Source organism: Caloenas nicobarica, chromosome 1 (assembly GCF_036013445.1).
Source record: "Caloenas nicobarica isolate bCalNic1 chromosome 1, bCalNic1.hap1, whole genome shotgun sequence".
In the NCBI taxonomy this organism is placed as follows: domain Eukaryota; kingdom Metazoa; phylum Chordata; class Aves; order Columbiformes; family Columbidae; genus Caloenas; species Caloenas nicobarica.
In genome coordinates, this window is record NC_088245.1 from 3597852 (window position 1) to 3610438 (window position 12587).

Below are 12587 nucleotides of genomic sequence, written 5' to 3' on the forward strand. Positions count from 1 at the left end.
GGATCTAACCTGCATCACTTGGCAGCCTGTGGTTTCAGGACTCTGTAGTCAATAGATTGTCTCTTCCAGTGCAGTCCTTGTGATGTCTGTTGGCCACTTTCCAGCTAACTTCAGAAAGAAAGACAAATTGGACTAGTTTAGTACAATAAAGATTATAAGCTGTGTACACCATAACATTGTAAGTTGTTGAGGTTTTAAACTGAAACATTGGGGTGACTCTGAGGGCTTTAAAATAGAGCATCAAATGACACGTGCAAACCTTGGCTCTACTTTAAAAAATTCAGTCTTTTGTGTCTCCTTTCCCTGCCAGAAAGGAGGCTCAAGATATAGCATACCAAGGGTCAAGGTAGGGGAGTACTGTCAGTAGAGATAATAAAAACTGGTGCTGGAAGGGGCCTCAGGAGGTCAATGCAACCAGCTCCTGCCTCAGGGCAGGATCAGCTCTGTCTAAAGCCTTCCTGACAGATGCTTGTCTACCCCTTTCTTAAAGGCCTCCAACGACAGAGCCTCTGCTCTCCTCCAGCAATCTGTCCCTGTGCTTCTCTGTCCTTCCCATCAGAGTGTTTTTCCTCATGGCCAGCCAAAATCTCCCTGGCTGTAATTAAAGCCCATGCTGTCCTATCGCAACCCCAGGGACATGGGCTACAGCTCATTCCCTGCTTCTCTGCTGCACTTCTTGGTGTATCTGAAGACTGTTCACTTGTCTTTCTTCACTTTTATTCTCCAAAAACATCCTGATATTTTCTCATCTAAGTAACATGTTGCTCTTACATAGCACAGTTTTCAGCAGACAAGATGGAAAAGTGTCTGTATTCAGAGGGTACATCCTCAGACCAACACCTCTGTACGGGGCACTAGGGAGGCCAAACCTCGAATCCTGGGGTCGGTTTTGGGCCCCTCACGCCAAGAAAGGCCTTGAGGTGCTGGAGCGAGTTGAGAGAAGGGAACGGAGCTGGGGAAGGGGCTGGAGCACAAGTGTGATGGGAGCGGCTGAGGGAGCTGGGGGTTCAGCTGGAGAACAGGAGCTGAGGGGAGACCTTCTGATCTCTGAACTGCCTGAAAGGAGCTTGGAGCCAGGGGGGGTCGGGCTCTGCTCCCCAGGAACAAGCAACAGGATGACAGGAAATGGCCTCAAGTTGCACCAGGGGAGGTTGAGGTTGGATCTTGGGAAAAATTTCTTCCCAGAAAGGGTTGTCAGGCCTTGGAACAGGCTGCCCAGGGCAGTGATGGAGTCACCATCCCTGGAGGGCTTCAAAAGACTCATAGATGAGGTTCTTAGGGACATGGGTTACGTTAATGGTTGGACTAGATGTTCTTGAGGGTCTTTTCCTACCAAAATGATTTCATGATTCTATGATCTTCTGCACCAAGACAATCCTGGGCAGTTTCTTCTCACAGAGAAACTACCTGTGCACTGATTCACCCTTCAGCCATTGCCTCAGTGCTGCCCATACATCTACCATTTATTCTGAGAGGAAAAGCGGCAGAAAAAGTCATGCACATTCAAAATAAAATCAGTGCCCTAGCTAGCAGGTGCAGTCAGAATCATCCCCTAGAGCTCTTCAAGGCAAACCTCTGGAAGAACTGACAGGTCTTCACCTAACCTTGGGGACAGTAGCTTTTGTTTAGCTGTCGTGCTATTACTGCCAAAGTCCAATCAGTGTCCAACAACCTGGCCTTGAACTTGTCTCCACAATAAGATCAGTCCAGGTGAACAGACTCTTACCACTGCTGTAGCTGAATCAGCAGAATTGCAAACTTTGCAGCTCAGATGCCTGCCAGCAAACTAAAACTACCACGCTGTGTCAACAGAAGAACTGACAGCATGTCCTTGCGTTGCTTCACTTCATCCCATAAAAGAGCTGGCTGCTAGGTTGTTCCCAAGCTTTCTTTCAGCCCTTGTGTGCTACAGCAGTCCCCCATATCTCTTTCATACATCTCTTCCTCCTTCAGTGGTCTGGATACAGACGGTTATTGCATAACCCTAATTATGTTATTGCTGTAATTGCGTCTGCCGTCTGCAGCACATGGATTCGTTACAAGCTTTTCATATGCTAAAATGATTATTAATGAGTGCAGTCCCAACCCAGCGATGGCACAACAGCCATGACAAAAAAACAAAAAAAATCTTTTGGAAGGCAATTAGCTCCATGCTAAGCAGCCTATACCCGGACCGTGCTGGAAAATTTCAGACTGGAGAGGAGGCACTGGCAACGTGGCTTTTCTCTTCTCCTTTGATGAGTTAATGAGTTACCGAGTGGCAGCAGACGCTGTCATTCTTGTGTAACAGCCCCACTGAGGAGCCTTTCCTGGTTGGTACCAAAGGCAAGAGCATTTATCCCTGGCTAAATGGAAAGACTATTCCCAAATCATGGTTATATTGCTTTCTTTAGGATAACAAAACAAAATAAAACAAAACCAAAGACAACTCAGAAAAAGAGGAGAATGTGAAAGCAACAAGAATAGTTATTTTTGAGAGTAAGAGGTAGCACTACTATACAGTGGTGCATCCAAAATCCTTCCCTATACAGTTGTGGCAGTGGATGGTCCTATGGGCTCTCCTGTTCAAGCCAGGCTGGGACGAGTTGCTGTGCTACTGACACCTGTGGAGTCACATCCTACCATTTGGTAGTCCTCACATCCTGCATTTGAGCTGTTCTTGTGCCCGAGTGAAGGATTTCCCCAAATTTCTTGATGGCTTCTGATGTCTAAGGAACAAGTTTCCTGCCATATCAGAGAAAGAAGTTTTGAGGTCAGAGCACGGTGTCCTCCTGTGATTTAGGGGAAGCTCAAGCACATAAGAAAGGATCTTTTGATGTGCATCTAAGGATCTCCAGGAAACAGCTGAGAAAGGATCCACTGGAGATAGCTAAAACTGGACTACTAAAGAAGAAGGGACAAATCTGCAGCACCAGGTCAGTGAGTGGGGCACATCTGACCAAGCACTCACTGTCTTCTACTTTTACTCTCAGTCTTGAGTCTTTGGAGGCAGGCTGGCTAGATTTGCTGCTTTGCTACTTTTCTATCTCATTCAGAAGGAATCTGGCTCAGTGGCCCAGGTTGCCCAGAGAGGTGGTAGATGCCCCGTCCCTGGAGACATCCCAGGCCAGGCTGGACGGGGCTCTGAGCAACCTGAGCTGGGTGAAGATGTCCCAGCTCATGGCAGGGGGTTGGACTAGGTGAGCTTTGAATGTTCCTTCCAACCCAAACTATTCTATGATATTATTCTTCTATGATTCAGTCTTATATTCCCAACCTCCTGCTGGCTAATGCAGCCTCTGGGGCTATGGAAATATGAGTCAATGATCTACCCATGTCTCAGATGAGATCTGGTGGTCCTCAGCTTTGGGGTGCTCACAGGAGTAATGTGGTGAAAGAGCATCTCGCTCCCCATTCATTGCCTCACAGTTCAGCATTGGTGTGAGAGCTGTCAGCTGCAAGGGTAGCAAGTGATGAGAGGGAATGGCCTCAAGTTGTGCCAGGAGAGGTTTATATTGGATATTAGGAAAAAATTCTTCATTGAAAGGGTTGTCAGGCATTAGAACAGGCTGCCCAGGGCAGTGGTGGAGTCACCATCGCTGGAGGTGTTTAAAGAATGTGTAGATGAGTTTCTTATGGACATGGTTTAATGCCAGTGTTAGGTTAATGGTTGGATTCAATGATCCTGAGGGTCTGTTCCAACCAAAATGATTCTATGATTCTAAGGGCAAAGGGAAGCGGCACACAGAAATGCCAGCAGAGAAAAGGGAAATGCCAGCAGAGAAAAAGGGCAGGAACAACCCCAGGTTCCAGTACAGGTTGGGGAATGACCTATTAGAGAGCACTGTAGGGGAAAGGGACCTGGGGGTCCTGGTGGACAACAGGATGACCATGAGCCAGCACTGGGCCCTTGTGGCCAAGAAGGCCAATGGGACCTGGGGTGTATTAGAAGGGGGGTGGTTAGCAGGTCGAGAGAGGTTCTCCTTCCCCTCTACTCTGCCCTGGTGAGACCTCATCTGGAATATTGTGTCCAGTTCTGGGCCCCTCAGTTCAAGAAGGACAGGGAACTGCTGGAGAGAGTCCAGCGCAGGGCCACAAAGATGATTAAGGGAGTGGAGCATCTCCCTTATGAGGAAAGGCTGAGGGAGCTGGGTCTCTTTAGCTTGGAGAAGAGGAGACTGAGGGATGACCTCATAAATGTTTATAAATATATAAAGGGTGGGTGTCACGAGGATGGAGCCAGGCTCTTCTCCATGACAACCAACAGTAAGACAAGGGGTAATGGGTTCAAGCTGGAACACAAGAGGTTCCACTTAAGTTTGAGAAGAAACTTCTTTTCAGTGAGGGTGACAGAACACTGGACCAGGCTGCCCAGGGAGGTTGTGGAGTCTCCTTCTCTGGAGACATTCAAAACCCACCTGGACGCCTTCCTGTGTAACCTCACCTAGGTGTTCCTGCCCTGGCAGGGGGATTGGACTAGATGATCTTTCGAGGTCCCTTCCAATCCCTAACATTCTGTGATTCTGTGATTCTGTGATTCTGTGAAAAAATGTAAGGACCTCTGGGGTGTGGTGACAGCTTCACTGTAGTTTTGATGACATTAGGGGTATGCAAATGGCAGAGAGACCCTACGTACTTCTGAAAATCTGAGTTAAAATAGAAGGTAAATAAAGACTCAGCAGGGATGTTGTCATCTCCCTGCCAGGATGCTTTAATATACACATTCATAATTATGGCTTCATTAGAAACACTTCTGTATATAAGTCATTTGGCCATGCCAGAGTTTTGATGAAAGGATATAATATATCTTGCCCCTGTACTAAGAGCGAAGTTTGATTATTGGTACATGATTTTTTTTTTCCTCCTTTCTCTTTTATTTTTCCCGCAAAACAGATTTCCACAATATCTTGGTTTGCAGTCTTAATGGGAAATGACTGCTCAGGTGTGCGACAGCCAGGAAATTGAGTCCAGGGGAGACCAGGACACTTCAGTGTGGTGATGGGTAATGGTCCGTGAACCCAGAACACTAAGATCACAGCTTGAGAGTCTGTCATGGATGGAGAGACCTCCAGCCCCTGAAAATCAGATTTTTGCATCCTGTCTTTTGCTCCAGGGAGCATTGCATGTTGCTGTTTGTTGTTCAGATAAGTCACGGGAGTGTTATGCTGCTGGGAAAGTATCTCTGCAAGGGCTGGCAAGAGACTGGGGAGTTTTCAGACCCTTGTGAGTCACAGATCCATGAGAGCGTTGCTACCAGGCAAAAGGGAGACAGGAGAAACTTGGAGAAGCAGACGGCACCTGTGTCTGCGTTTCACTTTTTAGACACACCCCATCCCTGCAGACACCATCCTGCCACCATTTGATGATTAGCCAAACCAAGGAGGAAAAGGAACATTTCAACTGCCTGTCGGAGCCAGACTGACAAATATAACACAGTAACTCTGCTTTCCTCCACTGGCCTCATTTATTTTTGCTGTGATGTAATCCCCTTCACTTTTCATTTCACCCTGCAGGAAGGTGCCTATGCAATATTCATGAGGAGCTGAGCTCTCCTCCATGGGCTCTTCTTAGGCACCATAAATCAATGCATTTCACTGCATTGCAGGCTGGTTTTCCCCACAAGTTCATGAACTGTGCTGGTTGCATATGGATGTAGTTTTCTTTGAGTGCCAAGATGCACCTTGTGTTTTGGCCATGGGACTTGTTTCTCAACAACGTGCTTTGGCTCCAATGAGCCTGCAATAGCATTGTCATGGATGCCACCAGTCCCCAGTGCTTTCTCTTGCCTGGAAGTGCATGCAGCACAGGTCTGATTTTGTTTATCTGCTGATGCTGAGACTTGTTTGAGTTAGTTGGGAGCGGAAAAGGTCTAGAAATATTTACCATCATGCTCATCATCTTCTTCTGGAGGTAGTTCTACAGGACAGGTCCTCATGAGGTTTCCAGGTGGCTCCTTGACTCATAGACAACTGTTCAGGTCTGCTTGGGGATTAGGGGTTAGGTAAAGTGAAAATCAAAATTAAGCCCAGATGAGTCGTCACTGGAGTACTGGGAATGGGCAACATTTAGACCACAGGACTGAGTTTGACCAGGATTTTTGGCTGGACCTGTGCCCAGAAGACAAGATGCTAAGACTCAAAGGAGAGTAATGTTGTGCATACTGGAAGGTGCAGTAAAGTTAATGAGGTTTGCTTGAGATCTTCTGATGAGGCAGAGTCTAGCTCTGGAAGCAGTCAAGCTGGAAGACCACGTAGAGAGCTGGGAAAAGGATGTCTGCCTTCTTTCCCATGGGTTACATCAACCCTGCTCTGCAAAAAGAAGGTAGAAACTGAGACCAACCCATTGCAATAAAACAGGATGGGAGTGTCTGTGTCTGCGTTTCACTTTTTAGACACACCCCATCCCTGCACCCACCATCCTGCCACCGTGTGATGACTAGCCAAACCAGGGAGGAAAAGGAACATTTCAACTGTCTGTCAGAGCCAGACTGGGGCACAAAACCAGACAGCAAAACTGGAGCTTTCTGGCTTGAAGGGGTTTCCTGCCAGTGTTCGTGCACTGTGTTGTCTTTCATAGGAGACTTTGGCATCTGCTTGTCCCACCTTGTCATAGGGAGTATTTTCCCACTTGTCTGTCTGAAGGATCCTTATCATACAGCACTTCAGTGTCCAATTTCTCTGCAGTGGAAAACAGCCTCCATCTCAGCAGGTGTCTTAACACTGTTTACAGGACACCTGTCAGCTCTTTTGGCTCCCAGTCCCCTCTGCCTCCTAATTATAAAATTGTGGATTGCTGCAGCTATAGGCTTTTTTTCTTTTTTTTTTTTCCTTGTGCACAAAATGTCAAATTGCAGAAATTAAAAATGTAAATGATGGCGTCTAATTAACCAGTTGACAGCAGAACACAGCTGCGAGTGACAGTGACTGATTACCTTCCGCAAACCTTGTCCTCCAAGACCTGCCTTACCCAAGGGATGAAGGACATCAAAAACAGCAACTCCCTTAAAGAGACATTGCTCTGCTGATGAAGCCTGGTTGGCAGTGGGTGTGGGACCTCCATATCCTTTGGATAAAACCTCAGTCTTCTTGAACTCAAAAGGAATGTTGTTGACTCCTAAGGGACACAGATTTTCCCCAGTCAGAGTGGGAATGGGGACGTTTTGAAGCTTGTTGCCTTAAAATGTGACATCGAGCCAGCTTAAAATTTGAGGCAAAAGGGAGATGTTGAGCATCAGAGGAATTGCTGGGATAGGCTGGATTCAGTGTGGGAGTGAACGATGTAAGCAATGGATTCAGATGTACTAGTGTGAATGGTGCATGCAAAGATTTTTGTCTATGGGAGATAAATCCTGAGCTCTCAGTGAACAGAGAGATCAGTAGGACTTCTCTGTGGGACTGGAGGTAGTGCTCAGAGCCTTTGAAGTCCCGAGAAAGGAATCCAGCCTCAATAGGTACTGCCTGCTTCTTTGATGGCATGGAGAAAGTTTACAGGATGATTTTTGGGATTTCAGTCTCAGAATTCAGGCCTCAAGGTGTGCCAGGGGAGGTTTAAATTGGATATTAGGACAACATTTTTCACAGAAAGGGTTGCCGGGCATTGGAACAGGCTGTCCAAGGCAGTGGTGGAGTCACCATCCCTAGAGGGGTTGAAAAGACATGTAGATGAGGTTCTTAGGGACATGGTTTAGTGCCAGTGTTGGTTTAATAGTTGGACTTGAGGGTCTTTTCCAACCACAATGATTCTATGGTTCTATGATTCTATGATAATAGGGTTGAGTTAATACAACGCGTCTGGCATCCAGGAATAGTGCTTCAGTAATTTGCACTTTTGGCTAAGTCATCTCCTTTGCTGTAAAAGAAGAGAATGACCAGGTATACCATTGTCATTGATGCACCAGAAGAGCCTGAGAGTGCTAAGTCTTTTCTCCTTACTGTTGATGGCTTTCATCTCTTGACTCCCTACTCCTCCCCTCAAGAAACACCTGTATTTCTCTCTCTCAGGTACTACTCAGACATTGCCAAAATGCCAGCAATCAGTGACCAGGACATGAACGCCTACTTGGCTGAGCAGTCTCGCATGCATATGAATGAGTTCAACACTATGAGTGCTCTCTCAGAGATATACTCCTATGTTGGCAAGTACAGCGAGGAGGTAAGAGCCTTGGAGGGGGAAGAGCAGTTCTGCAGGACTGTGGGACAACACACCCATTCCCAGGGCCCAGCATGTGTTGCAGATAACTATCTTCATCCTGGCTAGGGGGATGATGCATTTAAAGAATGAAAAGTGAGGCCTGGGATCTGGAAAGGGAAGATCTGGGATGACTGGTCTTCCCCATATTCTCCATCTGGATCCCTGTTAGTTTTGCCTCCGATTATTGCTCAATCAGATTTAGCTGGCTTGCAGTAGTTGATGGTCAGATTGTTACAGAGGAGCCCTACATGAGCTCTGCATCACATGTGGCCAAAAGTTGTTTAATCACATGCGCCCAGTGCTATTTCAGACACCCTAAGGCATCCACAAATGGTCCAGCAAGCATGACACAGGGACTTAAAGGTGACCAGCATAGTTCTATGTGTTGAAGATCAGGTGAGACCCTTTAGGGCATCTCAAGTGGCATGGCGAGGCGATGAATAAAGCTACTAAATAATTGATCTCCAAGATAAGAATCCATTTGATTGGCTGCAATCTAGAGGTCTACATTTAGTCAGATCAACCTCAAACTGCCTGCCTAGTTCCCTGCTGGCTGACTGACCTGCTTTGTATGACCTAAGCTAAGTCGGGGACCTACCTTAGAGAAAGATAACCCTCATCTTCTGCTGTAAGATGCTGGAATCAGTCCTTTTGGGAGAAAAAAGAAAAATCCCTATAATTTCTTTCTCTTTTCCAGATTCTCGGAGCCCTTGATCAAGATGACCAGGCTGGGAAACAGAAACTTGCCTACAAACTTGAACAAGTCATAACCCTCATGAGCATAGACAGCTGAGAACTGTCCTGCCAGGGACACCCTGGGAGGGATAAACCAAGTCGTGCCTCACTCAAGATCATCATCTTTACCAAGTGCAAGTTTTGATCGGCTGTAAGCAGAGTCACCTGAACAGCAGTCCTCTCTCTCTCTCTCTCATTTCTTTCTCTCTCAAAATCTATGGACAAAGTGACAAAGTCCCAGGGGTTAAAAGAAAAGACTGCAGAGGAATCTTGGCTCTGGGGATATTGAGTCATTCAGGTGGAGCTCTCCTTTTCACAACTTCACCTCTGCCTTTTCCCTAGAGAAAAACTCTTACACGCAAAAAAACCCCTATAAACCCTCTTCTAACATCACATCATCACTCTGCAGATGGGCAATTGGGAGGTCACCTCTGTCATGCTGCTTTAACTGCCCTCCAAGGGCCGTAGGCTCTGGTGAGGACATGGGAATGAACTCAGTATTTCTAAAAGTCTCCCCAAGGGGAAGGCGACCTGCCTGCAGGATCCCGGAGGGCAGGAGCAAATCGAGATCCTCTCTTGCAGAGCCACTGCAACTCTATCTCTTGAGAGTGACCCACTGGGAGAGGAACCCCAGGGCTCCCTGAAAAATGCCACAGCTCCATCCAGAGTGGGACCATTGTGGCTCTTATCTGCCTGGGCAAACAGCGGTGTAGCTGCTCTTTTGGGGCAGGGGAAGGGTCAAGAGGGGAGGAGGAGACCAATACTCCCCTGCCAATGTGTTTCATATGGTTATTCTTATTTTTCGAAGAGACCTGTGTCCCCCTCTGTCTTTCCCATTGTGTCCTGTTGGTTGTAGCACTGCGGCAAAAATGCTCTGTCTGCTCAGTGGCATCCTGTCGGTGCTGGTTCTGTTCCTTCTGGCAATGGACATTGCAGCATCTCCCTCGTTCCCACCTCGGATTGGAAAGCCAGAGCCACAAGTCTCATTTTGTGCCAGGCAAGGAGCTCGGCCTCAAACACCAACCAGAGGGATTTTTTTTTTAAAGCTGTTAGTTCTTTCCATTTTGTTTCCTCAACTGGAACAAAGCTATTGTTTTCTCATGGTGGAATAGCAGAATGACACTGAAGGGCTTGCCATGAAGCATGGTGGTGCATAGAACTGATGGTAGAAGCTTCCTTCAAAGCCATTCCTAAGAGGAAATGTCACCACACACTTTGGAAAGAAATCTTGGAGGAAATCCAAATGAAACACTGCAAAATGCTCTTCTATCTAGATACCCCCAGCTGAACTGCATGTCTTCTGGAGGTCTCTGAACCGCTGTAAGCTTATCTGCCTTTTTGGTGCCAATTCCTGGCTTTTCCTCTTCTCCATTTCTGGAACCAACAGGCCTTGCTGAAGGCACAGTTGCTGCCTGGGAAGGAGTTGCCCTCTCTTTGCACTTACTATCCCTTCTGAGATAACTGTCACCACAGGACTCTTGTGGGTGATTGCCCTGTCCTATCCTCTGCTCGGCTTCTCCAGAACAACATCTCAATCTGTTTCATGGCCAACCAAAGAGGAGTGAGCTCCTGCATTTCTTCTGCCTTTGGCTCTTTTTTTCATACAGTTGCCAGTCTGGATAACACCATGGTTCAGCATAGTGGGAGACCCTCAGGGTCTGGAGAACCTTGCATCTTGTAGACCACAGAGGCAAGAGCTGGATCAGCATTCATCTCACCAGAAAGGAACAGTGCTCACTACCAGGTGGAAGAGTGGCTTGATGCCATGGAGCATCAGCCCACCCACATCCATCTCACACCATCCTCAGAGCTACAGCCTGGATCTACTTTGCACCTGGAGGGAGGAAGGGGTAAAGACAGGGTGTGTAAATTGATTACAGAACGAGTACTTTTGGTTTTATTCATGCTTCTTGCTAGCAAATTAGAACCTCTTCAGAGCGACAGATCGTGAGTGCGTGTAATAGGGGATGTGGTGCGAACAGGAGTCAGTCAGCAAGTGGGTTTTGTTCAGCCAAGCAGATACACGTGTAGACAAGTCTTTCTAAAACCATTTAAAGAACAGCAGTCCAAAACTGGATGTGTGCGTGGGCAGAATATCACAAGGTTCACATTGAAACAGCAAACTTAGGGACACGTCTTGGTTTCAAAACCCCAGACATTTCTCTCTTGATTATAATTATTATTATTTTGTGCGTGTGCGTGTGTGTGTATCTGTGTGTGCGTGTGCATTATTTCCTTTTTAATTTTGCTTGCTTTCTGTTTGATTGCTGAGCCGATGGACTCATCATGCACCTTATGGACATCTCAGCATTGTTAAGAGGCCTGCGCGTTGGGGGTGATTCGGTTTGGTTGGTTTTGTCACGATTTTGTCAATTCATTTAGTAATGTCAGCGCATGTTCCAGATCCATTGATTATGGCTGTGAAAGTGGGGTGGAAGTCCCACCAGAGCCAGTGGTAAGAAAACTACAACAACAACACAAAACACAATATTTTTTATAACTACATTTTAAAAAAAGGAAAAAAAAAAAAAGGAAGAAACCAAAGGTTTTGACAAACAAAGTGCCACGAAAAATAAATATGGACCCTATTGTCATGCCTTGTACTCACAGCTGGATGGTAGGAGCCTAAGGACAAATAGTTGGCTTAGAGGAAAGTGGTTATGAGTGATGGGCTATACTGCCTGGACATGCGCACATGAAAGGAAGAAGAAGCTGTTTAAAAAAAAAAAAAAAGAGGTAAAGGTATCAAAGTGAACTGGTGTAATCCTGCACTGGCACTGAAGTCAGAGGAACACCACAGGGGAAATTTGAGACTCACCCTGTTTCTTTTTGATGTTTTCAGGGCTGTGTTTTTTGTTTTATTGTGGTTGTTTTCCATTGTTGTTATTTTATTTCTTCTTGCTGGTACGGAGTTTTTCATCTGTGATAGACATATATGTATTTCAAGAAAAACTTGAACACCTCAGAGACACTGAGAATGAAGCTCTTAGAGGAAATGGGAAGCACCGTGAGATTGGTATCTTAACCCTTCCCAAGCTCCCATTTAGGCATTTCCATTTTCTCTCCACCTTCTTTCCCCCATCCCCAGGATTTGAAAGAAAATCTGTATTTTGCTTCTCTTTCATTTCCTCCTTATTTTTATTTTTATTTTTGTTTTTCTTTATTCGGTGTTTGAGCTCATTTTGCTTTTCGCTTGGAAAATGTGCCAGAATTGTGATGTAAATGCGTGGGCTTCCTCCCTTGTCCCCTTCAGTGCCCTCCCCATTTCCAACCACTGTCCCAGCATCCCCCAGTCTATGAGAGGTCTTGGCATCTTTCTTCCCAGCCTCACCTTTTGAGCTAACTATTTTTTAAGTGCATGTAAAAATACAACTAAAAACAAAGACACAAGCAGAAGAATGAGCCCTACTGCAACTTGGATACGTTCTTTTCCTGTTCCTTTGATTTGTTTCCCCTGCCTCCCTTTCCTCACTTGACCAAAAATGCCCCATAGGTGTTTTTCCACACTGTTTTTCAAGCCACATGGAAAGAACTGGAGCCAAAGTCCCTCAAAGTTAATGGACAAGCTCCTAATATCCAAAATATGCCAGATGATAGGCTGATCTTTATGGGTATTTCTCGAACACTGCAATCAAGACAATGAATGCAGACACTTGCAGCACCATCAGAAATGGGGAAAGCAG

General features: G+C 46.2%; 1 protein-coding gene across 2 annotated transcripts in view; it reads left to right on the top strand.

Annotated features, from left to right (window-relative positions):
- The window catches only part of PLXNA4 (plexin A4), a 498451-nt gene extending 486983 nt beyond the window's left edge, over positions 1-11468 (top strand). For both annotated transcript variants that reach the window (XM_065626967.1, XM_065626969.1), the window contains exons 31-32: positions 7980-8130; positions 8867-11468. In XM_065626967.1, the coding sequence (XP_065483039.1) occupies positions 7980-8130; positions 8867-8962 (247 nt within the window). In that variant the 3' untranslated portion in view covers positions 8963-11468. The remainder of the gene's footprint in view (positions 1-7979; positions 8131-8866) is intronic.
- The last annotated feature ends 1119 nt before the right edge of the window (positions 11469-12587 follow it).